Source organism: Apteryx mantelli, chromosome 5, assembly GCF_036417845.1.
Source record: "Apteryx mantelli isolate bAptMan1 chromosome 5, bAptMan1.hap1, whole genome shotgun sequence".
NCBI lineage: Eukaryota > Metazoa > Chordata > Aves > Apterygiformes > Apterygidae > Apteryx > Apteryx mantelli.
The window spans coordinates 74,510,005-74,535,610 of NC_089982.1; the positions used below are offsets into that span (position 1 = coordinate 74,510,005).

Here is a 25,606-nt window from a genome sequence, read left to right on the forward strand (position 1 = left end):
TTACATTTGTAATAAATCTCTAGCATGCTTCTAAATAGTTTTTAAATTAAAATGCTTTTAAAATAGTCTGTTTATGCAAATTTCCTTATACCGGAGCTTTGTTTTACACAGAGAATATGAACGTCTGATTCAGGAAATATTTTGTTGGTTTTTGGAATATTTTTCAACCTGAATAATAATTATTAGGTAGCTAATTTTATAAGAATGCAGAAATTGCCTTTTCTGGGTTTGCCTAAACAATGTGCAAGCAGTTCAGTGAACGTGTGGAACTCCTGTCAAGTTGGGAAGCGGAGGGCCGGCCCAGCCGGGGACAGCCTGGGAATTTGTCAGTCTGTTCAGTTAGAGATCTGTTTCCCTAATAACCTGGAAGTAGATTAGCAAATAATTAATAATTACTATTTAATTGTTTTTTCAAGTGCATCTTAAACAGCAAACAACTAAACTGTGTTCCTGGTGCCTAAATATCCTTATGTTGGTGTTTAGGACAGTTTAGGTTACCTTCAAGAACATCTTCGCTTACTTCACTCCCAGCTATAGAAATATGTTTGCACTGTGAACTGGACAAATCCACGTCCACAGGACTTTGATCTGTGCTGTACCTCCGGGACAGGTCGCATAGCCTCCAGTAGAAAAATGCTCAGTATTTACAAAATAAAAATGTGTAGTGTCTCTTTGTAAAGTGATAATGGCAGCAGTATTATTGGTGTAATAGCAAATACACTGAATTGGGCAATCTTGAATATGTATTTTACACAGAATAATCCTTTAATTCCTGTGAGGGAATTGTGTAATCTTTTTGCTGACATCTGCTGGTGAGCTCACATAACTATCTCAGTGTTTCACCACCTCACTTTATCAGAGGAAGACACAAAATATACAGTACAAGAGAGCTTGAAGTCCAGAACTTACTTAGTACAGTGGCAGAACTTGTGTTGAGTAGTTCCAGGATTTCATCTGTCTTTAGACTAGATTTCACAAAACCAGAGGTTCTTCCTCAGAGCTAATGTTATTCTTTCACAAATATTTTTTCTTTATGGATACTGATATGTGTGATCCATATATATATGGATATGATATTATTATTATATATTGAAGGTTTATTCTGGTAGAAGTAGAAACCACAGCAGTTCACATTACTTTGTTTTGCGCTTCAGTCAGGATCAGGCTGCTGTTGCAGTAGATTTTGGATAGGTATAGAAATGTGAGTGATCTAAAACAGCGTGTGGTATCAGAATTAAAAAATGTACTGAGCCTCTTCTAATAAAAGAAAGGTAAATCTTGCTCTTTGAACCTCATTATTTTAGATGTTTTCACTAAGTAAGTAGCTTATTTTTATTTGGTCATCCAGGTAAGATTTGGTGATGTTTTAGTAAGATATTATGCTTGGCTTTTTAAGGATGTCAAACTTGAATCTCTAATGAGCACAGAGTTCATGTGGCTTAGCATGTGAATTTTAATACTACTTCTCTAGATTTTTTTTTTTTTTTTTTTGCTAAATGTAAATAATGGTGTTTCTCAATTCTTTTTTTTTTTCTTCTTCCTCCTCTGAAACAAACAAACAAAACACTATAAGAGTGTTATACAAATGCCAAGGGAGAGAATGGTGTAGGAGAATTTGCAGATGTAAAGGAAACACCCAATGGTGATGAACATCTTTTAGATTTTAATATGGTAAGTTTGCCATTGGTTTGGGTAAGGAATTTTTTGTTTGTTTTATAAAGGTATGCCACCACATCTTTCCTTTCATCACAGTTTTCAGTCTTAAAAAAAAAAAAAAGAAAGAAAAAGAAAGAAAGGAAAATGGCCTCAAATGAAATCCATAAGAAAAATCCTTCAAAGCTTTTCTTTCATGACTTCTTTTAATCTCTTCCTTGTCTTGGATATTCTTCTGAAAACTCCTCACAGCGCTCGGGTTTGTACTTTTAGTAGTTAAGCAAACTCAGTTTCCTTTGGGAATACTTGTTTTTTGCTTGCAAAGTATGTTAAAAATATGAATCTTTTTTTCCTCAGTTTTTAACTTCACTAAGTGCAGGGTGGGCTGATGTGCACTGTGGAAGGCAGGAAGGGCCGGTAACCAAAAGGAATGAACATAATGTATGCTCAATTCTCTCCTGTTGAGCAAAAAGCTGATGCACTTAGTGGTGTGGGGGTTTTTTGTTTGTTTGTTTAGTTTTTTCTGAAGGGAAAATATTCATGTGCACATGCAATTACTGATAGGTTTTTAAACTTTATATTGATGACAAGACTTAAGTCTTGCACTGTGACATGCTTTCTATAACTTTACTGATTCAGCTGACAATGTACTGGTTTTGCTGGAAGTTCAGGCAGATTAATGATGCATTTCCTTAATATTTATTACTAAAATTTGGAGATAATTTTAAGAGTAATTTTCTAAATTACCAGTGATGATGATGCATTCTAAATTAGTTCACTCTAGTTTCTCTTGCTGTTTTGTGCAAACCCTGAAGTTAAGGAAAAGGGGAAAAAAATTAACCCCCCACTTTTTTTCCTGCTGTTCTCTAGTCCTTAATACATAACGGACTAAGTCAGGGAAAGGAAAAACTTCAATGTAATTGTGACATCTCTTCTGAACATCTACAAAAATCCTGTAATCCATACCAGCCTAGAAGTGAACAAGCGTGTTGGTTTTTTTTTATTATTCCCAGTCAACACTGTCAGTTTAAATCCTTAGGTTTCTTCTGTTTATGAAGCAAGATGTGCAGATGATATAAATTCTGAGGCAAAACCAAATGGCTTCAGGAAGAACATCTACTCCAGTGATAGCTCCAGCTCTGAAGACACAGCTTCAGAAGGTGGAAGTGAATGGGCTGATCCTTGTGAGGAGGAGCTTTTTTCTCGAACTCAACTATAAAAACTGCAGAGTAGAACAGATGATTTAAAAGTAACATGAGATGGAAAACTATCCTTCTTGAGGGTCTGTAGCTCTAAAACAACAACTTGAGTTTCCTCTTCAGTTAATGGATTCAGATGTGTATTTATCTTTCTCTTCTTGCTTATTTTATAGATGAGGACACAGCTGTCCTGTTGAAGATCCCCCCCCCCCCCAAACTGTTAAATTCTTGGCTATTTGAACTAGACTAGATTGTGTTGTCAAATCAAGAATGGATGTGCATGTGCTTGTCTTAGTAGTACCACTGCTTTTTTGCATCTTAATTGCAGTTATTTTCATTCGTAACTGTAGCTCTACCACTATTACTATCTTCTTAGCATCGCAGTGTCTACAACTACTTCTGCTATTCAGAGACTTTAGCTTTTGGCACATTAGGCTTTGTTCTTTAAGAACTGGGAGATAAATACTTAACACTGTAATCTATCAGTGCCTTTCTGAATGCAGGAGAAAAGCATGAATGACTTGTCCAGTCTTCATTCAGTAAATCTCATAACTTTGAAGTAGGAACAACAGGGTTGTGCTTTAGAGACTTACAGAAACTGTGTTTTCTATCCTATGATTCCCCCTGCCCCCTTCCTGCAAACCAACACTGAGGATACCATGGTTTGTATTTTTGCTAACTGGAGAAGCCAAGGATTTTTTTGTAGGTATGGAGGCAATGTGGGCTTCCCCCCCCCCCCTTTTTTTTTTTTGTCCTTTTTAGCAACCTGCCGATATAGGGCAGAAGTTTAAAAAGAAGGAACACCAAAAAATAATAAACCACTGGGGTGATGTGTGGATTGTTGTGAATTTTCTAACAGGTAATGAGAATGTTGTCTTGTTGCAAATGATGGCATTCATGTAACCTACAAAAGCATCCTATACTGAATTTGAGCCTGAATGACTGAAACTATCTAAAATGCTCAGTGTTCAATGTTTTATATGCAAAGGGTCAGTGCTTCACTTGAAAGAAATCCTGTGGCTGCTGCAGTTAGCTGCTGTTGTGGCTGTAATTTAGTAAATCTCGTAGTTCATTTTGTGTTTCTGAGAGAATGTTTGGGGCAAGTTGTGTGTGGTGGGTGGGGGTAGGGAAAGTGATGACTTACAACATACATGTGTGATTGCAGTAGTGATTGTTGCTTTATGTGACTTGCTTTTTAAATTTTATTTTGTTAACTTAGAAAGTCAATACATTGTCAAGTTGCATCTGTACAAGACTATCAACTCCTTGTGCTTCTAACACGTTATGCAAAATGTATAAGCCAGGAGGAGCAATATTTGCAAAACTAAACATTCTAAGTTTTTACCAACTCATAGTTTAAAGAACAACAACAAACTAACTAATCTATACAATAGCAGCATGTTTATAACATCAGGAAGTGCAGAAAGTCCAATACTGACTTGAAAAGCTTAACCATTAATTTTGACAGGCAATAAACCTCACGAGAACTATAGTTGTTTGAAATGTGAACTGAACTGGCTTTGAAATATGTTCTATGCTAGGAAGGTTTTCATAATAACTGGGTTTTGTTGCCGTTATTCAATTGATAGTGTAAGAATTGAAATACATGGTTTAAAAAAACCATGCCATTCTTTGTGCAACATTTTTATTGAAATCCTTACTTAAAATTGGCTTGGTTTGTCCTTACCCAGGGACTTTTTTTTGGTCCTCCTATTAAACTATATGTTTTAAGGTTTGTATTCATACAAAAAAATCTTTTGACACTTTACAGTTTTTTTTTCTTAATTTATTTGCAGACTTTGGATAGATTTTTATATATTTTACTTTCTTCTGGAGCTTCCTTGAGAGGTTGTTTAGCACCTGCACTGAGAACTATTTAACTGTAAACATGAAAGTAAAAAAAAAGAAAAAAGAAAAAAGAAAAAAAAAAAAAGAACTTTACACACAAATTCTTCAAATCACTACAGTGAAGAATGGAATAGAGCTTCATTCTAGAGTAAGAAATGACCAAATGGATATATTTCAAACACAAACTTCAGCTCAGTTTATTTTGGATAGAGCTGCTTCTTTGGCAAGAAAGGGCTCAAAAATAGCAAAGGTGTTGCTTATAGTTACATTATGGCATGTAATATTCCAGCACCTTTGGGGAAAATAAAATGGTATATCAAGCTTGGGCAATAACAAATTGTCTTTACTTGTTTTCATAGTTTAATGGCTAAAGCTCTAAAGCTTTCAATGAGAGTTGAAGTGTGGTTTTTAGTTTTTCTGTATGGATAGAGACACACGCAACAACAACAAAAGCATTAAAGGTTGGCAAACGCTGAACCGCACTGTGGTATGAAGCGCATTGCATATCCATAGCACTGAAGTATCAGTTTTCCATTCCTGGGCTGAAATTTGTTTCTACTTTTTGCTTCAAGTGGTTGTATTGTTCTGATTTCACGTACACCAGAGTAACTGATTTTGTTTTCTTGTGGAGTTACTTAACACCGAATAAAAATATAAAAGGACAATTGGATGGGGTGTGTGTGTGTGTGTTCATTTTCTTTAGCTAAAGTGTATAATTTAGATAGAAAACAGCAATTAAGAATTAAACATTCTTAAGTAAGAGATACCATGAGACTTCCAATTTGGGAGTCCTTTTCCTTGCTATAATTTTTTAGCATCTATTTCTATGCTTTTTCAATACAAGACAAAAAGAAAAGAAAAAAGTACACTGCATGTATTCTTAGAAAAAAAATGACAAACATACATAAGCGTAGTCCCCACTTTATTTATCTTTGTAAAAAATGTCATGATCTCAATCCTAAAATGAATTTGTAAGGACATCATCATGTTTAGAGAACACATTAATTTTCTTTCCAAAATACAAAAAGAATTAGGAAACAAATAAACCCAAACCCTCCCTGACATGGCTGTGAAAGATTTATTTATTTGTTTGTTTATTAACCCTAGTGCTGGATCCAAAGTAGCAGATCTTGTTTCTGCTTTCAACCTGTGCTCAACTGTTACATAGTCGATGGCTGATTTCTGCTTTTTTAGAACTGCTCATGTGACAGCAAAATGCAAACTGCTCCTAAATCCAAAATCCATAGCTAGACACCTTCAAACAAACAATGACCCATTTTTCAGCAGCTCACATTCAGTTTAGTGTAAACATTCATTATGCGGGTGTAAGGTTGCAGCCATAATGAACGAAATATAACAAAAAACAGGACTTGGGCTTCAGTGTGGAATGATTCTGACTCCCCTGAATTAGAACTGCAATGGAAACAGTACATAAATACATAGTTGGGAACCCTCTATGCTCTATGAGTAAATAACAGAAAATATTTATTCTGTAAGGTCCTTGGGTCTCTTGTTCAGGAGTATCTAGCAACCTTTCCTGTGTTTAAAAATTCTAAACTCATCCAAATAACTTAAGGCATAAATTTCAAATATAAATTTCAAAAAATATTTCAAAGTATTTTTTTATTAAATAGCATAACTAAAGGAGCATATTTTCATTGTGTTTATAGAAGATGCTTGATAAGAGAATTAAGTTGATCAACCATGCCTTTCAATTGTTGTGTCTCAATATTATTTCCGGATATCCCAAATAATTAGTTTCTGACATAAACAATGCTTCTACCATGCAAAAACAGTGAATACTACTGGGCAGCAATTGCTTCTGTCAGTGGCAGGGCAGGCTTTAAATGCATCTCAAAATATGACTTCAGGAGCCTTCCAGGATGCCCTGACAGTTAGTAACTCATTCTCTTCATGGCAGTTCCTGCATATTTAAATATTATCCCCAGTGAATTCATCATCTACCCATCACGTACAGCATTTGATAATACAATAGTTTTTCTGTCAACTGTGAAGATTCTAAGAGCAACAAGACTCCAAAGATTTTGGGCATGTGAAACCTAATTTTAATGCATTTTAGCTCTCTCCAGTAAGATCCTTTTTCCTGTGTTTGTTTGAATTGTTCTTAAAATACAGTTTTAACATGTGAGTGTGTATAAATATTATGAGCTACCTATATGCTTAATATGATAATAACAGGGCTTCTGAGAAACTTAAATCTGGCAGATCTAGCCATGGGTCTGAGGAGAGAGAGAAACAGATGAAAGACTTCCACGTACAGTGGCTTTTGCTACCTGACAGCCGTCCTGCCGGGCAAGTGCTTCTGTAAGAACTACATCTGTTACTGTAATGTACTGGCTATTGCGCAACAAAATTACACCAAAATTACCATGGGAAGGTACAAAAGCAATAAAAAGTCTCTTTCCCTGTCACTAAAATACAGTCACTTTTATTGATAATAGTAATAGCTATACAATATTGCCACAATTGCCTTTTATATAAGGATCTTAGAAATCTTTATCATTGTCAATGAAGAAAACTTAACTGCCCATCATCTCTGTGTAGACCTTATTTCCTACAATACAAGGAAACAGGAACACAGTGAGATTTAACAAGTTTCCTTATATCACAGAACTGATTAGTCTCAAATTCTTGAATTTCTTTCTTCTAAAGTCAATCTAAACAATCAAGTTTGTTTAAAAAAAAAGATATTTTCATATTCATTTTAATGCTTTTTGTGCTAATAGCTAAAGGAAATGGTTAGTAAATTAGACCATACCACAGCTGAAAAAAATAGTGCTATAGTACTGTCTTGGGCATAGCAAAAGGAATTGGAGTAGAGTGTGGCTACTGAAGGCAAATATGTAAGCCCTAGAATAGACTGCCTAAAATAGCGATGTCATCTCCACCATTAGAGATTTTTAGGATCAAATTAGAAGAAAAACATGTCAGAAGTAATGTTGGTATACTTGATCCTACCTTGGGGAAAGAGGATGAACTCAATGATCACTTCCAATCCTGTTTTCCATTATTCGTAATACAGGAACAGCTTATTGATTTACCCAGTTTAAAGAGAAAAAAAGAACCAATAGATTGCCTGGGGGCCATTAAATCTTATGCAGTTTTTCCTTTATGGATCCCAGTAGCTTGTCTTTGAAAAAAGTACAACTTGAGTTTGGTTAAAGATCATCTTCCAAAGAATAATTTGCCATATCATCCTTACCTGCTATTGTATGCCACCCTAGTCCCTTCCAAATACAGGACAGAAATAGGTATTGAACATTTCTTTTTTGCATTATTTATTCAAGCAATAGTGAATTTTAAAGATTGTTAGTATTCTTTTTGTTGTAACACCCTTTCAAAAGGATTTTTCCCTTTTTCCTCTTACATTTTTTTCTATATTTCATAACCTCTCATTTTTGTATTTTTTTAAATTTGTCTTCACATTGCAATGGGGTTTTAGCCCATATTTTATTGGATGTGAAATCCTTATCTGTTTGGCAACCAAATTTTCTTCAAGAAGTCTCAGTTCTCATTCATGCTTTTTAAAAATTTTCCTGTTTTTTCCTATAATTTTCTTCAAAGTGGAAATATTAACTCCTTTGAAGCACTACAGATATATACAGAGAAATATCAGTTGGGTCTGTTCTCTGCCTAAATTGGTTGTTACTGGGTTTCATCCATTCGTCATCACAAATTCTAGACAACCACTAATTTTTAGTCTAGTACTCATTTTTTTCTTCCTTAGGAAGCTCCAATAGAAGACTACCACATCTTGGGTGCAATACCTTTTCTGTTACAGAAATAATCTATTTGGTTTTGGAAACATAGTTTAAATTCTGCCTGCTTAAGGGCACAGATCTCCTGTAACATCCCAATTTTTCATTATACAGATGTGCATAAGAAGTAGGTAGTTTCCTTCTCTGGTGTGATTTAGCAACGCATTAAGATCTGAGAAAGAACTACCATGGAGATGTTGATAGCAATCATTTGTGTGCACTTAAGATTCCGTAATGCAATATTAATACAAATATCAATATTTTTAGTATGCACAGCATTATTCCTTCACATTTGTTTCACTCATTTTGTCTTTCCTAAATAGGTTGTAGAGAGTGATATAAACCTTCCAATCGCATGCATCACTTTTCAGTAGTATCAATTCAAATATGCTGGTAAGTTTTGTTCTACCTTCCTTTACCATTTCCCACTCTTCATTTTATTGCTATCCATATGGGGGAAAACATGGAAGCTTCCTTAAGCGATTTAAGTCCATTTTTACCCCATGATAACAGAAGGTTAGCAGTAATGGTAGTTATAAACCTGATTTCACTTTCCTCATCTTTTTGTGTTTATCAGAATTAAGTTTTGGCTGGCCTTCTGCATTCTACAGAATAAGGCAGCCCTTGGGGAGAATGAAATGGTATTTTCTCCAGCTGTTCCTGATTCATCCCAAACCTATTAAAATGGTCTGGTGCACGGACTTTGCACTGCTAGTAGGAAAGCCTGTGCTGATGGTGGCTGCGCTGGAAATGGACTGCTATTAATCACAGCTGTCCAAAAGACAGACAAACATTAGTTTTGAAAACAAAATCATTTGTGACGAATTTGAGGTAGGAGAGCATAAGTATTCGCCATTTGTCAAAAACATCACCATTTGCTTGACAGGTATTGATATTTTTTGATCAAATCATAATCTTGCTCATTGCTACAAATCAGTAGCATTCCCTTTTTCTGTACCATAAAATGTGCACTAGTTACTTTCTCACAAATACAAGTAATTCTGTAAAGCAAGTAGGAAAAAGATCAATGTCTGATCTCTGTTCTGACACTTACCTTCAAGAGTGAATTTTTCTGTCTCTCAGCATGATGGACTGTAATGGAGATTGTCCATCTTTTGTTACTTTCAGCACACTGACACTCCTGCCTGCATGAGCTAAAACTACTTTAAATGACAGTGATGGGAAATCCAGACAGGAGATACTAATCGGCTAGTTATAGTATTCAATGATGTGTGACTGTTGTATCTTCATAATATGCAAATCTTTACTTATCTAGATAAAAGATGTTATACTGAAGTGTCTTCTAGTTTATGACAGAGAATTACTGATCTCAAGATAGACAGGGAACTGCAAAGCTGATTCAAATGAAGCTCAGTTTGGCTGTCTCTGAAAACTGCCTGCATCATACTTGTTTTATGATAAATGAAAATTCAATCTAGATGTTTCCATCCAGTTCTTAAAAAGATTAAAATACCAACTGCAAAATTGTTGAAGCTTCAAAAGAGAAGTAAAAGACTAAGCAGAGAGTGGATTTCATACATCTAGAGGCATGAGAAGCATGAAGGAAGCTTGCATTTCTGTTCCTGAACTCCTGTTTGTTCTACAGGGACAAAATAAGGACTGTTATTTCACACGCTTTTTTCATATGCATGCATATTTTTGAAAAATCGGTGAGACAGAACAGAGCATACCAAACTCTTTGTGCTTTCCTGGAAACAGTAACCATAAAACTGGAGTCTTGAATTCTACTGGCACGAATATGAGTTTGTATGATAGGGCCTTTAAAAACACATTTTGGGGGAATTAAATTCTTTAGCATTGATCTGTTAGACCACTTAGACTTTTTTTACCCACTAGGTGAGCTTCAGTTGCCCACTTCAGGTAGTTGTATGTAGTGATTCATTTCTGCAGAACAGCCATGGGCAAGACACTCTTGAAGACATCAAGATTTTGCCCCAGGAGTTTTTAAAAAATTCACTACTTATTTTGCAGATTTACCTGACTCTAAATCAATGGCAGAGCACTAACGATAATTGTACTGAGTAAGCATTAATATAAATGTTTCTTAGAGATTTTTTATTTCATTTTTGTCCATTTTGCCAGACTGCACTGCTCCAGATTTGGGTGAATGCTGAGTAACATTTTAATTTGTGTTTATTTTTCATATCATCTTTCACTGTTTGTTTCAAGAAGCATTTAGCCTGATTCTGAAGAATTCAGAAGAGAAAGGATATATCTCATGTAGTACCAAAGAAGCTCAAGTATTGCAAACTTTTCTTCTTGTAAATACTCTGTAAACATTTACACTTCATGCTAAGACTTCTTTTTAAAAAAGCTTAAACAGTCAGTCAGGCAGGTTTAGACATAAAAAATATTAATTATTAAATTATTAAATTAAATTATTAAATTATTAAATTAAATTATTAAATTATTATTAAATATTAATGCTGTATTAGGAAAAAATATGACACCAAAACCAACCTTTTTATCATATCTTTGAGGATTTGCTGATTCTTTCTTATAGGGCATCTGTCATAACAGGAACACTTGATTTTTCAGCATGCCCTTCTGTATCAACAACTCCTTTAAATTTTGCACAGCTGGGAAACAAAGGTTCTAAAAGGACCCCTTTGCACTTAGTTGTATATTTATACTTCCCATAGACATTATATTTTCTTTTTATTTAGTAATTAGGAGATTCCACACTTCCACAGGGGTAAAAATGTGAAGCTGTATTTGGTCATATTATTTCAGCCCTTCAGTATTTATCAATAAAGAGGAATGATAACAAATACCCAATTCTTATAGATGGAACCTATGTTGTCACTGATGGAGGTGGCTTTAACAGAACTAATGCTAGTTACTGCTGCAAAAAGTCAACTTTTGCTAATAGCAGAAAAGTATTACCCTTTTCAACTACATATACTGTCATTCACATGCAATTAAGAATGTATTTTTATATTGACTAAGCCATCATTTTCTGTAAGCATTTTGAGGCTGACCCTGGTATTTGTACAGTACCTGTGGGATCCTGGTTGTTCTTATATGTTTCCTCAGTACAAAGAATAGTAGGAATTTTGCTGTGAGCAAGTATCAAAGAGCTTAACTGCAGAATAGGAAGGGTCATCTGTGGGTTGGAAATGGGAAAATAAACTACTTAGGATGGGATCCCAGAGGCATTATGAGTGTTAGGCATAAATCTATCCCTAAATAACTACTGACCTAAAAGGTATTTAAGTGCCCTTGGTTGATTTGAAACTTTTAGCTGTACTCCACACCCTGCTACTGCTGAATGATTTCCCATGGCAGATTTTTCTAATAGTTTCTTCAGCCTAAATAAAATTACAAAAATAGGAGCATCACTGTTTTCTTTGGAGAAACACTACAGACTTAAAAAATTCATTACTGTGTATTTTCATCCTGTTATTTTCCCTAGGAACCTAACAGCTCTGACACAAGCTTGATGATACCATGACAATGATACAATGTTCTAGTTGCTCCAACAGAAGAATTAATTCCCACTCTCAAGAACCAAAGGAAAATGTTAATACTGAAAAATAAATTTGTTACAGTGAATGCTCCAAAATAGCATCTCTTGTACGTGAGCAAGCTTATAATGTTTTAGAACTGTTGTGCTTTTATTTACCCTTTTTAAATAATAATGTCAGCTGTGTCACAGAGGTAGCAGTGATTTTCAGAGAATTTGTTCCACTGAACTACCAAGAATAAGTAAAAAGCATCTTTATGTTGTATGGTGATATCTCATTCAGCATTTTTATACCTACATTGACTATCTTCAAACCAACAAATTTAGACCCCTATAAAAAAATAATCTTTTAGATGAGATGCTTATGTGACCCTGTAACCTACAAACAGATATACACAATAATGAGTGGTGTGATTACAACATTAATAGATATATTTAAGCTAATTCTCATCTTGATAGCATGGAAACAGTATTAATGGGGTCATGGTGGCACATACTTCAGCAGAAGTTTACCTCAGCCTCTCGCGATTTATTTGTGTAATTTGCCCATATCAAAGCCTGAATAATCATGGCTTTGCTCTTCTTGATATTAAAAAGCACGTTAATACACGATCTGATATCCCAACATTTGCTGCACTCACACTCCCAACTTCAGGGCAGAAGCAACTTGTGTGAAATTGCAACAAGCAGTTGCTACTTACACAGTCAAGCTGGGAGAGCAACTTTATTTTTATACCTTAATATATTCTAGAGACATGATCACTAGGTTTGGGAAGCAAAATATTTATGACCTTTGCAGAAAAAGCAAGGATGAGTTTCAAAGATATATCTGCTACTTTAGAGAAGGAAACATGAGGGCTCTGCTCCTGTGAGGTGTTGACTCCTTAGATGTCAATGCGAGGGTGGAGAGAAGGGATGTGCGTAATAGGCTGAGGAGGCAAAAGTCAAGAGAGAACATTTTTGAGAAGGGGGTAAAAGTAGGCAAGGATAAGAGGATGGAAGGGTAAAAAACGGTAACGGATAAACCAAGAAGATAAACCAAGCACGCTAGAATAGCAATGATCCTTCTAGAGCCTCTACTAGGGGCATTAATGTTCTGACCAGCAGGACAAAAGTCCATCAAAATATGGATATGCCTTCAGCTGATACCCCAAACTGAGACCTCGCACAGCCCAAGCTCGCTTGAAACACTAAATGCCGTTTTCATTTTAAAGAAAAACCAGCCCGGGGACTCGTCGCGGGCCTGCTCTGCCCGGGGGCCGCCGGCCCGCCGCGCTGGGGCCTCGGAGCGGCCGGGGGGAGGCGCTGGCGCTCCCGCCCGGGAGGGAGCCCGGGGCTGCAGCCGCCCCGTAACGTGGGCGCAGGACCCCGCTGAGCGAGGGCCGCCCGGCGAGGCGCCCCCGCTCGAAACCGGATGGCCGCGCCGCGGCCGGGCGCGCGCAGCCCGCCCCCCCCGGCCCCGCTGCGTGCTGAGGTGATTCAAAATGGCGGCCGGCAGCCGGCGCCCAACGGCCACCTCCCCCGCGTGCCCCCCGCCCCCCGCCGCGCAGGCGTGTCCTCCCCGGCGGGCGGGGCCTGCAACCGCCGCGCCGAGGAGGGGGAGCGGCGGCGCCGGGGGGCGGCGGAGGCGGCACGGGGAAGGGAAAAGAAGGGAAGGGAAGGGAAGGGGGAAGGCGGCGGCGGCGGCCGCGCAGCGGGCACCGGAGCGTGGCGGAGGGAGCCCGGCACCTGCCCCGCCGGCAGAGCCCGCCGCCAGGTGTGCGCCGCGCCGCGCCTGCCGCGGGGGCGGGCGCCATGGGAGGCCCTGCGCGGCGCGGGGAGGGCGCCCGGCGGGCGGGGGCTGCGCCGCCTCACCTCCGCTGACCCCGCGGCCTCGCCGCTCCTCCTCGGGCACCTGAGCGCGACATGGACCCGCCGCCAGCCGCCTAGTAGCGCCGCGGGAGCAGCCGCCGCGGGGAGCGGTGGGCATGGCCCGGCGCGAGGAGAGCCACGGGAGGCAGCGCTGCCCCGGTGAGGCGTCCGAGTTGCCGCTGGGCTCCGGGGGGGCGGTTGGAGCCGCCGGGCGGCCCCTGCGCGGGCGCGGCGTGGGCGGCGGCGGGGGCGAGCCGGCCTGCGGCGAGGGGGCGGCAGCGCCGCGGCTGCTGAGACCTGCCGCGACCATCTTAAAAAGTTAGAGGCGCCGCGCGGCACCGCTGCGCTGCCGGCGGGGGGGTTCGGAGACCGCAGGCGAGCGCGGGCGTCGCTTCCTGATGCCTTTTGAGAAGGGCAGTGGTTGGTTTGTGGGCTCTTCCTTTCCTTTCTTTTTTTTTTTCTTTTTTTTTTTTTTAATTCAGGCCACCAGATAAGCCTGGTTCAGCATTGTGAAGGTTTCCTGCAGCCTGCGAGAAGGAAACAACTTTCCTCTCTCTCGCAGTCTTTCTTTTTAATCCACGTCCTTCTAGGTGATTTCCAAAGACTAAATAAAACTTCATCGGGAACTTTATGGAAATAGCAGAAGTTCAGTTTCTTGTGACACTGCACCTAGTTCAGTGTGATCTCGCATTTTTCTGAGCTCTTGGTAGGGCAAAAAGAAGTCTGTAAACTGCTTCCAGAACAGAGGCTTAGCAGAACACCGTGACTCATTTATACTGCCTGACATAGCAAAAAAAAGTGGAAAAACCGTGAATAGTTCGCTTATGATCACTTTCCAAATTCTCTGCTCAAAAGCCAGGTTTGTAGAGCTCATGCTTTATGAAGGCAGCTGGCTGAGAGTTAGATAAACGACTTATTAATGAAAAAATCCCAAGTAATTTCTTTTTGCTATTAAGTTTTTGGCAGTGATTGCATATGTAGTGTTAATCACAGTATCTCATGCTTTGCTTTCTAGCCTACAGAAATTTTCTTTGTTGAAAATGCTGTGACTGTTAGAATGTGACCATACACAATTGGAAATAAGAACTGCTTTAATAAATGGAACTTTTTGATGCATGTTCATGTATGCTGAGGTCATCTGCAGTTGCACTTGATACCAGTGTTGTACTCTGTTTCTTGCTACATGCAATAAAAAATATTAAGTGCATGAAGAGTTTAAACCCTTCACTTTCTTCTTTTTTGCATCTTTTCTTCTTGAGAAGAAAAAATGTTATAACTTTGTAATTAAGAAATTCCTTGCTCTAAAAATCAAAAATACATTTTTTGCTGGCAGAAATAGCAGTGTTGAAGAGAGAAGGTGATAAAAATGCTGCCTGTTTTGTGAAAAATTGTCTAAACCTTCCCTCTAAATAAGTTACTTGCCTAAGTTACAATGCAAGCCACAGTAAATTTAGAAGAATGTGACTTTTGTTGGCTTCTTCCTGATCTTTGTTCTAACAGTTTTAAATTTACAACAAAATTGGTAAAAGTTAGCCATTTTATTCTATATATTAAAAATTACAATCAAATATGACTTCTTCCCTCTGTGTGGTTGGGTGATACGAAAAGTCAAAATCTGTTTTAACTCCTCTGGTATTGTCGGAACATGCCTTCATACGTGCCGCGATCAGAATCTCAGGAATGTAAAACTCTACAGACAGACAGCCGTACAGGATCAGACCAAAATTCCTCCTCACAGGCAGAAGGATTTACCCAGGAGAAGTCTAAAATCAGGGCTAATGTTCTTATTTCCCTGAAGTCCTAACATTTGCAGTTCTGGGACTTCTGAGCTATGTATGGTTTCTTTGTGCTTAGGAATCCTCAGTGAATTTTCCTTCCATGAACTTAAGATCATGTAAACTTCTGGCATCCACCGTGTACTGTGGCAAGGAGTTCCACAGCTTGACTGCCCATTGTGTGACTAACTGTATCCTGACATTAGTTCTGAACCTGGCTACAACTACCTTTATATGGTGCCCCTTAGCTCTTATGTCGGAAGAGGTAATGAGTAAATGATCCCTACCTCCTTGTCATTGGTGACCTCCCTTTTATCTTTATATCTCCCTTCCTATTGCCATCTCTCTTCTTTGATACTTGTGAGATCATGATTCTCGTAAGACGTAGGATGTCAAGGAAGATATTACAAATCTCATTTTTATTTAAATATATTACCATCTAAAGAGGTCATGGGAATTCTGAATACTGTGCAGACAAAATTGCTTATTTTTGCTCAATAGTTTGTTATGCTAATGTTATGTCTATAATAATGTTACCATAATGTTATGTTAATAAATGATTTGTGGAAAGAAGTTAGTATTAGAGTACGTAACACTTAGATTTGACAACTACATCACATATTCTACTTATCAGTGAGGCAGCTAAAAAAAGTCCAGGAAGCTAAATACCACTTTACTTTTTTGTCTTTAAAGAACAATCCTACAACAGCCTAATGCAAAATGAATCAAGGAGTTATGTATGTTTTTGGCAGCTGATCACCTCTCAAGCTTTCATTTAAAGCCCTTGATGGGGTATATTTCAAAGCTACCCATGGTTTCGCTGAACTGTGTAAAACCTTTGCAGTTTGTTATTGCACAGTTTGCTCCAGCAGACTATAGCTGTTACATACTTCTGCTTTTGCTGATTACCCATTTAAAGGAACTCTTCCTGTTAAATTTCCTGCCTAAAAAAATACCAAACCAAGTCAAAAGTTTCACTACCCTGCATGGGAATTTATTTTCATTTCTCTCTGAGCTCTCTTGTTTACAGAATTGTTCGACCTCTTGAGCTGCTGTATTTGCTGGCTCTTCCCAAGGCCACTTGAATGCTTATAATTTGTAAGTTTAGTCAAGAAGAGCCATGTGATTAAGCTAAGGACTGACTGCTGCTTAGGAAAATCACTGAGCAGAAATGAAGGCAGTCAGTAGAGCAACTCATTATGGGAGCGTGTCTGTGCTATTTACTCAAACGCCATCAAAGTTGTTCTTGGCTGTTTAAACTTCTGAACTTGATTTTCTGGACTGTATTTTCTAGATACGTTAATAAGTATGAATTGTGGTCAAGCAAACACCTGCACCCTTGCTTTTAAAATTCAGTAGGGTGTGTATATGCTTTAGAGAAACATTGGAGCTGGATGGGCTGTTCGTTTAAGAAGCAATACAATGTGTATGAAGGGGTGGGTGAGTAAGGGGAAGAGAATAGTCAGACTTACTATAGTAAAATAAGCGAATCCAAGGAAGAAGGTCAAAGAGCAAGAGAGCAAATGTTTGCAAAAATAACTATATTTCATGCTTCCTATTACATCATATTTATACACTTTAACTCTCATAATCAACTTGATAAAGTAGAATAATTCATTGCCTATATTCAGGAAATGTTATGTAGGTTTTTCTGTTTGTTTTTGCTGGCCATTACAGTTTTAATGCACTGAACAAAGAGGTTGCTAATGTATGAAATTTGTATAACTATCTCAAGAAATCACTTCTTTAGATTGCAGAGCATGTAAGCTTTTCAAACCATGGTAATGCAAAAAAAAAAAAAAGTTGCTATAGCAACTCTATAAGAAAAGTGTGCATGTTCACAAATGTTTTAGTCAAAATGGAATATATTTGAAACCTCACTTATCCGAAGGATTAGACAGTTGGTGCAGTAATTGATTTGCATGGGTAGTACATAGTTGGCCCTTAGAAAGTTCTTAAAATGTCTAAAAGATGAAATAACCTGGGGGGTTTTTACTTGGCTTTTTCCTAAACTTAAAGTGGGTTGAACTGGAGTGATTGATCAAATAGGCCTGCTTTATGTAGTAAGCCAAGGAGTTGGCATAACATATGAAGTCTGTTTGGATTCATGAACTTCTCATGTGACTAGAAGCTTATCAAAAAAAATCTTTAAGATTCAGACAAATAGAATATGTTTGAAATGAGTCTTCTGTGTATTAATGCCTGCCTGTGTTACAGTTCCAAAATATATTGGCTCAGAACTGAGAAGGGACAGTGCATAAACTGCCTAGTGGAGAACTGTCACCTTTTAATTAAGTGTTATACTTTGGCAAGAATAGGAGACCAGAAAGCTGGCTTCAGGAGTTGAAAGTAAATCTGTTTAGGAAGAGAGCAAGCCATTTGCAAGAGGGGAAGAGTATTCTTCACTCCACACTTAGCACAGAAAGTGTTTCAGAGTGAAGAAAATGAACCAAAATGTGCTTATTTCTTCTGCCAACTGCAGTAGAATAATTGCATTGGAAACTTCAGCTGACTAGAAGGTAGCTTAACCATTTTGTTTATATGAAGCTGTATGGAAAGAGCAGATGTGTGTAGTGTCATAATAATAATGTACTGTCTTAAAGGGTCAGTAGCAGTTCTGGGAGCCAGGGCAGCAGTCCCAGTGATAATCCAGTTTTATGAAAGATGGAAGTTTACCCACCAGGACAGTGCATCTAATCTGCAGCTCTTTGAAGGTCACTCAGATTTAGACTGGAAGTGGGGCACTGTTTGGATTAACTGCCCTGTTGGCAGCCCTTGGAGGGAGATCATGTGAATGTGTATTGCGTATATGAAGTATAGTGGTCTCTATGAGCAGTAAATGCAACGTATTTTTAAGTGTCAGTTTTACTCCGCATGCACTGATCCAAGTGCATCATGCGTATTGTCAAAAAGTTGGCTATATGAATTTAATTGCTGGACAGATTCTGCATCTGTAGCTTGATACAAAGTTCATATACTGTGCATTCTGTTTGAGTGATGGATTTCTTGTCAGTTTTATGGTTTCAAAAAGAATGCTAAGAAATTCTGTTTAAATGAACCCTTCAAAATTTTAGCCTAAATTTAAAGTATGTAGAGACAAGCCTTATAGTCCCCCAACATCACTATATATGCATTCATGGCTATATAAAAAATCAATTTCAAATCTTTATCTTAATATTGACATGGAACATTAAAGTACTGCAGTTTTAAGTAATTTCACTTTCAAGAGAGGCTTATGAAGCAAACAAATGGCTTAAGAGGCTTTTCATGCTTAGCATTTTCTAGAAGCTGAAATTAAGTTGCCATTGTCCTGCTTGCTCAAAGCAGGAGGAAGAGATAGTAGATCATCTGCAAGACAAGATGAATAACTTTAATTAAAGAGCCAAATTTATGACAGGACTGAGCGTGTGTGTGTATATATATATATATTTAAAAAAAAAGTCTTCTTACAAGCTCATAATCTTGTCTGTTCTTTCTTTTAAACCAGTTACCACTTGGTCCAAGACAACTGATGTAAATTTATCCAGCTCCTTAAATGGCTTGAGCTTGATGGGAATTCTGGATGCAAGAGTCGGCAATGGTATCCAGAGTCTTCAAAACTTCAATTCAAGGGCCCCAAGATCTCTCTCATTGCCTGAGTATGGGCCTAGCCAACACTCCAGTGCTTTAGAAGATTGTCATAGCCTTAAATCTGTGGATTCTGGTATTCCAACTCTAGAAATAGGAAATCCAGAGCCTGTTCATTGCAGTGTGTTAAATGTGAAGAGAAAGCAGTCAGAACCTGAAATTGTGCCTGACCGAGCTTTTCAGAGTGCATGCACACTGCCATCTTACGTGCCTCCACATTCTCTGACTTCTGAACATGACCACGCTGTGCGAAAATCCTCAACTTTTCCAAGAACGGGGTATGACAGCGTCAAACTTTATAGTCCAACTGCCAAAGCTCTGAATCGAAGTGATGATATCTCGGTCTGCAGTGTTTCTAGTCTTAGCACAGAACTGTCGACAACTTTATCAGTTAGCAATGAAGACATTTTGGACTTTGTGGTCACAAGCAGTTCCAGTGCAATTGTGAATCTCGAGACTGATGAAGCACACTTCTCAGATGTTACCCTGAATTCCACTAAAGAGACCAATGATCAAAGCCAGCAGGAGTGTTGTCAAGAGACAGATGTGGACAGTAAGCTAAAAATATTGGGACCTTTTACTAACTTCTTTTCCAGGTAATGTTTCTGTAAAATATATTTTAACAATGAGAGTAAGAAAGACCATAGGAGAAAGATGTTGTATGATATTTCGCTCTGAAAGAGATAATACCTGCTCAAATTACAACAACAAGCTATTAACATAATTTGTTCTGAGTAAGTAGGCAAATATTGGTAGAGACTAAGGCTTTGAATCCTTCTCTGTATTATCTTTAGGATATATGGAAACATCTTAATTCTTAAAACTTTCCTTCTACATTAGCATAGAAGGAATCCTGGACAAGGGTTTTCTACCTGGCTTCTTCAATGGTGCTTTTTGTCATTTTGGCCAGGATCCTTAATCTTGTGTGTCGTAAATAGGTAAATATAGGTAGAATACATACTTACATTGAAGAGTTTTAACACCTAAGAAATAAGAAGTGGTCTAGTAGTGCTGGAGTATGTTATTAATAAATGCAAACATACTACTTCTATGATACAAATGCTTGGCAAACACTTAACTATCATTTTTCCAGATTTTAGTGATAATTTTGTTAATACTTTGCTTCCTTGATTTTTGTATGGTTTTGGAACATGGAATTTTGTCACTGTGGTGTTGAAATGAAAACATTTGCCACTCAGAGCAGTTACATGACCTTTTCTAAACATAGCTCTGGGATGAATGATAATGTGGTTTAGATGCAGATAACAATTAGATAAATGGAAATTGTAAATGAGGAACAGAATTAATCTGCTTTTTTTCTTCATTTAAGGCCTTGCTAATGCCTCTTATTTTTAGGATATAATGTCTAAAGTATTGTACAGTTAGAAAAGAATATAGAATATATTTCTATAGTATAGAAAAGGCTCTAGAAATAAACTAAAACATCAAGCAGCATTGGCTATAGCTAACTTGTTCTGTGCATATGAGTACTTCAGCTAAGCTCTTTTTCCTCTTGTAAATTTTTCTTTGCATGAGGTGAACAGTCTGATTAAAAATACCTAGGTAAGTGGCAAACAGTGGAAAAGCAGCCCTAATTGCAAAGCTGAAGAGAAGCTGCTGCTTTAGATCTACTAAACTGGCTGAAGCCTTGATTGGATTTTTTTTTATTATTATTTTTTATTCTTAGGTTGAAATTGCAGTAGCAAGTACAGTGCAGTGGACTTAACTCATCAGTCATGTTTGAGCTGTTACAGCTTTTGTGGCCTTTTGTCTGTTTGTTGTCATGGAACCAGACTTAATTCTGAAGCAGGAGGCTTCTTAGAACTTCAAAGCCTGCAGAACATGAAATTTTGTTATCCGTTCTGCTAGCACAACTGTTAACTCAGGCAAATGCTGTCCTTCAGCCTGGAGAGAGCACAGTGGAACAGACACATGAAGACCCCGCTCAGAGTAGGTTAATTAACTGCTCCTCAAATTTTCCCATCCAAGAAAATAAAACCATCTATCCAAGTTCTGTTCTAGTGTAGTCTCTAGGAGTTTTGCCAGTGTTACAGAAACTGGGGTACTTAATAGACTAAGCTTTTTAATGTGAATATTTGTAGGTACTTTGGATTCAGTTCAAACTAGGTTGTTCAGTTTTAAAGTTCGAACTGCTCTATCTATAACCTGGCCTTTAACATCCACTTTCGGATCTCTGTTTTGAAAACAATAGAGCTACTCGCCTTTTGTCTGTACTCCTATTCCGTATACCCACATTCCATATGTCCGTTCTCTTATCTCATGCAAACTGAGTGTGAGTTTCACAGCAGTTAAGCGGAGAGCTCCTGGATTTCTTTCTGTTCCACAGGGAATACTGTATACTACTTAAGCTGTGGACATTGTTGAGGACCAAAACATGCTGTTGCCTGTCTTGTTGATATTTGAAATCTGCTCTTCATGTGGTTGTGTTTGCTTCATCTATTGTTCCTATACAGTCCCTTTTCTGTTGAGTTCCTGTGGCTTTACTGTGCTCCTCAGATTCCCAGGGCTAAATGAATAGTTCAGAAATGAATTCGGGCCCTGCAGTGTTTTGTTTGAAGGTAACTGACTTCTAAGGGCCTTCCCACCCAGCTGGACCTGAATTGGGTGTCCAGGTTTTGTGTACAGTGCTGGAAGAGAACGAGGTGTTTGGAATAGTACCTTCGAAAGCTGGGGAGCTTCTTCAAGTAGTTTGTAGAAGGTGCTGTGGTGACAGATATAAACAAAATGCCAGGGAGAGCATGTTTTTAGCACTTTGTGCAGAAGAGAGTTTCACTTGAGATTCATGGACATGCAGGTTAAGTGTGTAAACCTTTCCTTTCAAAAGCCAAGGATGAAGTCAATGCTTTCATCAGAACTATGGCAGAAGAAATTAGTGGTGACAAATTAGTAGGTCATTGACTGGAACGCTTGTGTACAATGTGGAAGAGCAGGCACCTAAGGGGATTGGATACAGTCTTGCCACCTTCCATCAGCCCAATGGTTGTGGAGCAAGGCTGCAGTGGAGGGCTTCTTGGCCCTAATCTGCACGCCCAACTCTGTGGGGTTCTTCCAGGTAAAGGGATGCACTGTGAGCTAAGGTGAATCTGCTCAGCTCTTGCTTCAGCTGTTGACACTTGGTAAAAGGAGAAACCTTGTTCTTGATCTGGCATCTGGGCTGGTATTGAACCCTGTCCATCATCAGAGAATTTGTGGGTTTCTCTGAACTTGTCAAGACCAGGCTTGTTCTGGATTGTCAGTTAAGATTTGCCGCTGCCTATGGACATAATACTGACAAAAATCAGATGCCTCCAGTGGTTGGTAAGAACTGGGGAGAAATTCTGAGGGTCACAGTTAGGGACTCGCATACCTAAGTCACTTAGATAGCAATTAAGACTGAATCTTCCATAATCTCAAGAAAATGCTTAGAGAAGCCTTTATTTTGGAATGTAAAATTATTTCTTAGCACTTCGTAGATTTATTTTTCCTTGTGAGAGAGTATGCATGCATGCATGCACAGGCAATGCGTGTGGTGTTTTGTGTTCCATATCGGTTATGGTAATATTTGTAACTTGTTACAAAACATCTGTGTTTGCTTGAGGCTCCAGTTGAAAATTGAATTACAGTAGAGGTTGAAGAAAGTAGAACCCTGCTGGTTAGTTGCCTGTCAGTCCCTGGCACCTTCAAGGGTACTTGGGAATGCAGTGTTCTTGCCCTACCTTCTCAGGCACTATGATGAAGTTTTCCTGGACTACTTTTCTGACTCAGTTGCTGTCTGTTCAGCAGCTTGAGACTTTGAAAGGTCTAGTTGTTCCCTCAGGTTGTTTCATGCCTCTTTGGGTGTGGCAGGAAGATCCAAAGCAAGAAAAAGAGGCCGCTCTCCTGCTTGTTTACGTGTAGCCTTCTCCTTGAAGAGCTTAAGGCATCCAAAGTACCAACTAGGTGTAGTATTAGTGTTTTATCATTAGGTTCCAAGTTAATACATGAAAAAGGAGTATTGCTTCTGAAAGCAGCTGAAATGCTGACAAAGCTAACTGACTGCTGGTAGTTTAAATGTCAAGTGTACCTGTATCAGCTTTAAAAGGCCCAGATTTTTTCCACCTGAAGTGTGAGTTTGAATTAATTTTCTTCCTTTGAATGTAAATAGGAACTTGGTTTGATAAAAAGCATTAAGAAGTTACTGGTTTGAAGACTGAAGAATCAGTGGCTTGTCCATCCCTTCTTTACCCTAGTGACCCACAGTGGCATAGGTTAATGAATTCTACCTTTGGACTTTGCTTCTGTACAGTACTGCTGAAACTTTTAAAATGCTCTTCTTTTCCTTTCTTTGTTTTTTTTTTTTTAACAACTTCTCTGAGTCAGGAGCATTATGATCTTACTAAGTTGTGCCTTTCTTTTATTGTTTTAGAAAGTGAAGGTGATCCTTTTTATGGCCACACAAACAGTTTTTATAGGACTGTGTTCGATTAAATAGTAAGCTGTGCAGTTCCCTTCCTTTTTAATGGAAAACAAGAATCTGAAGCCTTTACTTAATCCATTGGTGTGGGTGTCGTTTATTTGTTCAGGAATCTGGATCTTTCTTTTCTGTTCTCTTTCTGTTCTCTTTCTGTTCTCTTTCTGTTCTCTTTCTGTTCTCTTTCTGTTCTCTTTCTGTTCTCTTTCTGTTCTCTTTCTGTTCTCTTTCTGTTCTCTTTCTGTTCTCTTTCTGTTCTCTTTCTGTTCTCTTTCTGTTCTCTTTCTGTTCTCTTTCTGTTCTCTTTCTGTTCTCTTTCTGTTCTCTTTCTGTTCTCTCCTCCTAAAACTTTTGATCCAAATGTTCTAAGTAGTAGCACCTTAGGAAATTTTGCAAGGGTGAGGCTATGCATTAAAGAAAGGGTTTTAAGGGATGGTATGTTTTACTCTTTCCAAATAACCTTTATATTTCTGAGGGAAAACTTTTGAAGCAGGATTGGCATCCCACACATTAAAAATAAATACACACACACACACGCACACACACAGAGCCTGGTCAAGGCTTTGGCCTGGGGATTAAGGTTTAAAATAATATCCACTGGTTTCAGTAATAAGTCTGAAATCATGTGATTTATATATACATATATTTGTGTGTGTGTGTGTGCATGTGCGCATGCATGTGTGTTTTGAGGTGACTGATCACATAAAGTGGAGTCCTGAACTTAAGGAGTTAGGTCTACTGATAGCATGGACATCTCCCCTGTGTTAACGGGTGGGAACTATGCATGATGCCCTTTATCTCTTTTAATGAGAGAACAACATATTGTTGTTCTCTGATTTTGATGTTAAAAAGAAGGCAGACTAGCAAGGAGTATTATAGTGTTGATTTACCACTTTCATCTCTGGAAAGGGAATTCAGTTACCATAAAAGGGAAGAGAAAGTATGCAAATAATTGATTGAGTAGTCTCATGACTTTAAACTGTTTATATATGATGTTGTCTCATCTTCTATGCATGTTTTATGTTAAATGACAAATAGAGTATAGACTGGGGAGGAGGCAATTTGAGGACCGGACTGACGTGTGTAGGAGGAGGGAGAGAAAGAGCTGGATGCAGTGTGGGGAACAATATTTGTACACTGATTTCTAAACACAAATGAACAAAAAATAGCTGAACTGCAGATGGAGCTGTCCAGAAGTTGAAATAAGGAACTCTAGAAATCCAGCCTCTCATGGAAGGAGACTATAAAGATGCCCCGTGCTGCTTCACTGACCTGCAGGAGGGCTAGGGCTCACTCTCCAGTGCTACTTGCTGACTGTAGTTGCCCCCAGAGCTTTCCCCTCCCTCCTTCCTGTCAGAGGGATTAGAGGAATTTAGTTGCAGTTCCCCCCTCCCCCCCCCCCCCCAACATGCACGCACAAACATTTCTGGGTGCCTTTTGAGCTGTCTGTTGTCAATAATGAGGATTTAAAACATTTGTGAAGAGATTATGGGGAGAGAGGAAGGCAAACAGGCTTATCTTTCAGTGGTACAGGGAGCATAAATTGGCCCTGAGGATCCACGTTAACAGATCATGCTGGGAACAATATCTCAGCAGCCCTTGGATATACTCATCTGACAAGTGCTTCAATCCTTACAATCAAGTTTTGGCTACTGCTTACTTGAAAACCATCTTCTGTCTGCTGGTGACAGTAAGACTAGTGCTCCACCCCTGGTCTGTGCTTTCTTTTGTTCTACACAGACATATGATAGTAAGTTATGGAAAAGTTAGGGAAATCTCCCCCCCCCCCCCCCAAAAAAAAAAAGACTTATTTGTAAAGCAAATCTTGTATATGTGCAAAGTGAGAGTTGTGCAAAGGTAATAGCATATTAAACATTTTCTTTTGATAAAGATAGTTTCCAGAATCCCTGTTCTCTAATTCACTGTATGAAGTTATG

The 25,606-nt window shown here is 38.5% G+C and overlaps 2 protein-coding genes and 1 long non-coding RNA gene across 9 annotated transcripts in view; all 3 read left to right on the forward strand.

Moving 5' to 3' along the window:
* The window catches only part of KIAA0232 (KIAA0232 ortholog), a 68,805-nt gene extending 63,440 nt beyond the window's left edge, over positions 1–5,365 (forward strand). For 6 of the 7 annotated variants that reach the window (XM_067298251.1, XM_067298252.1, XM_067298255.1 and 3 more), the window contains 2 exons: positions 1,574–1,671; positions 2,693–4,344. In XM_067298251.1, coding sequence (XP_067154352.1) covers positions 1,574–1,671; positions 2,693–2,872 — 278 coding nt within the window. In that variant the 3' untranslated portion in view covers positions 2,873–4,344. Of the gene's footprint in view, positions 1–1,573; positions 1,672–2,692; positions 4,345–4,648 lie in introns of those variants that run through there. The other variant, XM_067298253.1, reaches the window with a different exon arrangement.
* Positions 5,366–6,667: 1,302 nt separating this feature from the next.
* Positions 6,668–12,117, forward strand: LOC106498722 (uncharacterized). The gene is made up of 3 exons (XR_001295026.2): positions 6,668–7,025; positions 8,803–8,872; positions 11,916–12,117. It is a non-coding gene; the product is annotated as an uncharacterized lncRNA (long non-coding RNA).
* A 1,782-nt stretch (positions 12,118–13,899) lies between these two features.
* TBC1D14 (TBC1 domain family member 14) overlaps positions 13,900–25,606 on the forward strand; it is a 73,557-nt gene continuing 61,850 nt past the window's right edge. The window contains exons 1-2 of the mRNA XM_067298260.1: positions 13,900–13,976; positions 19,080–19,815. Of these exons, the coding sequence (XP_067154361.1) occupies positions 13,934–13,976; positions 19,080–19,815 (779 nt within the window). The 5' untranslated portion in view covers positions 13,900–13,933. The remainder of the gene's footprint in view (positions 13,977–19,079; positions 19,816–25,606) is intronic.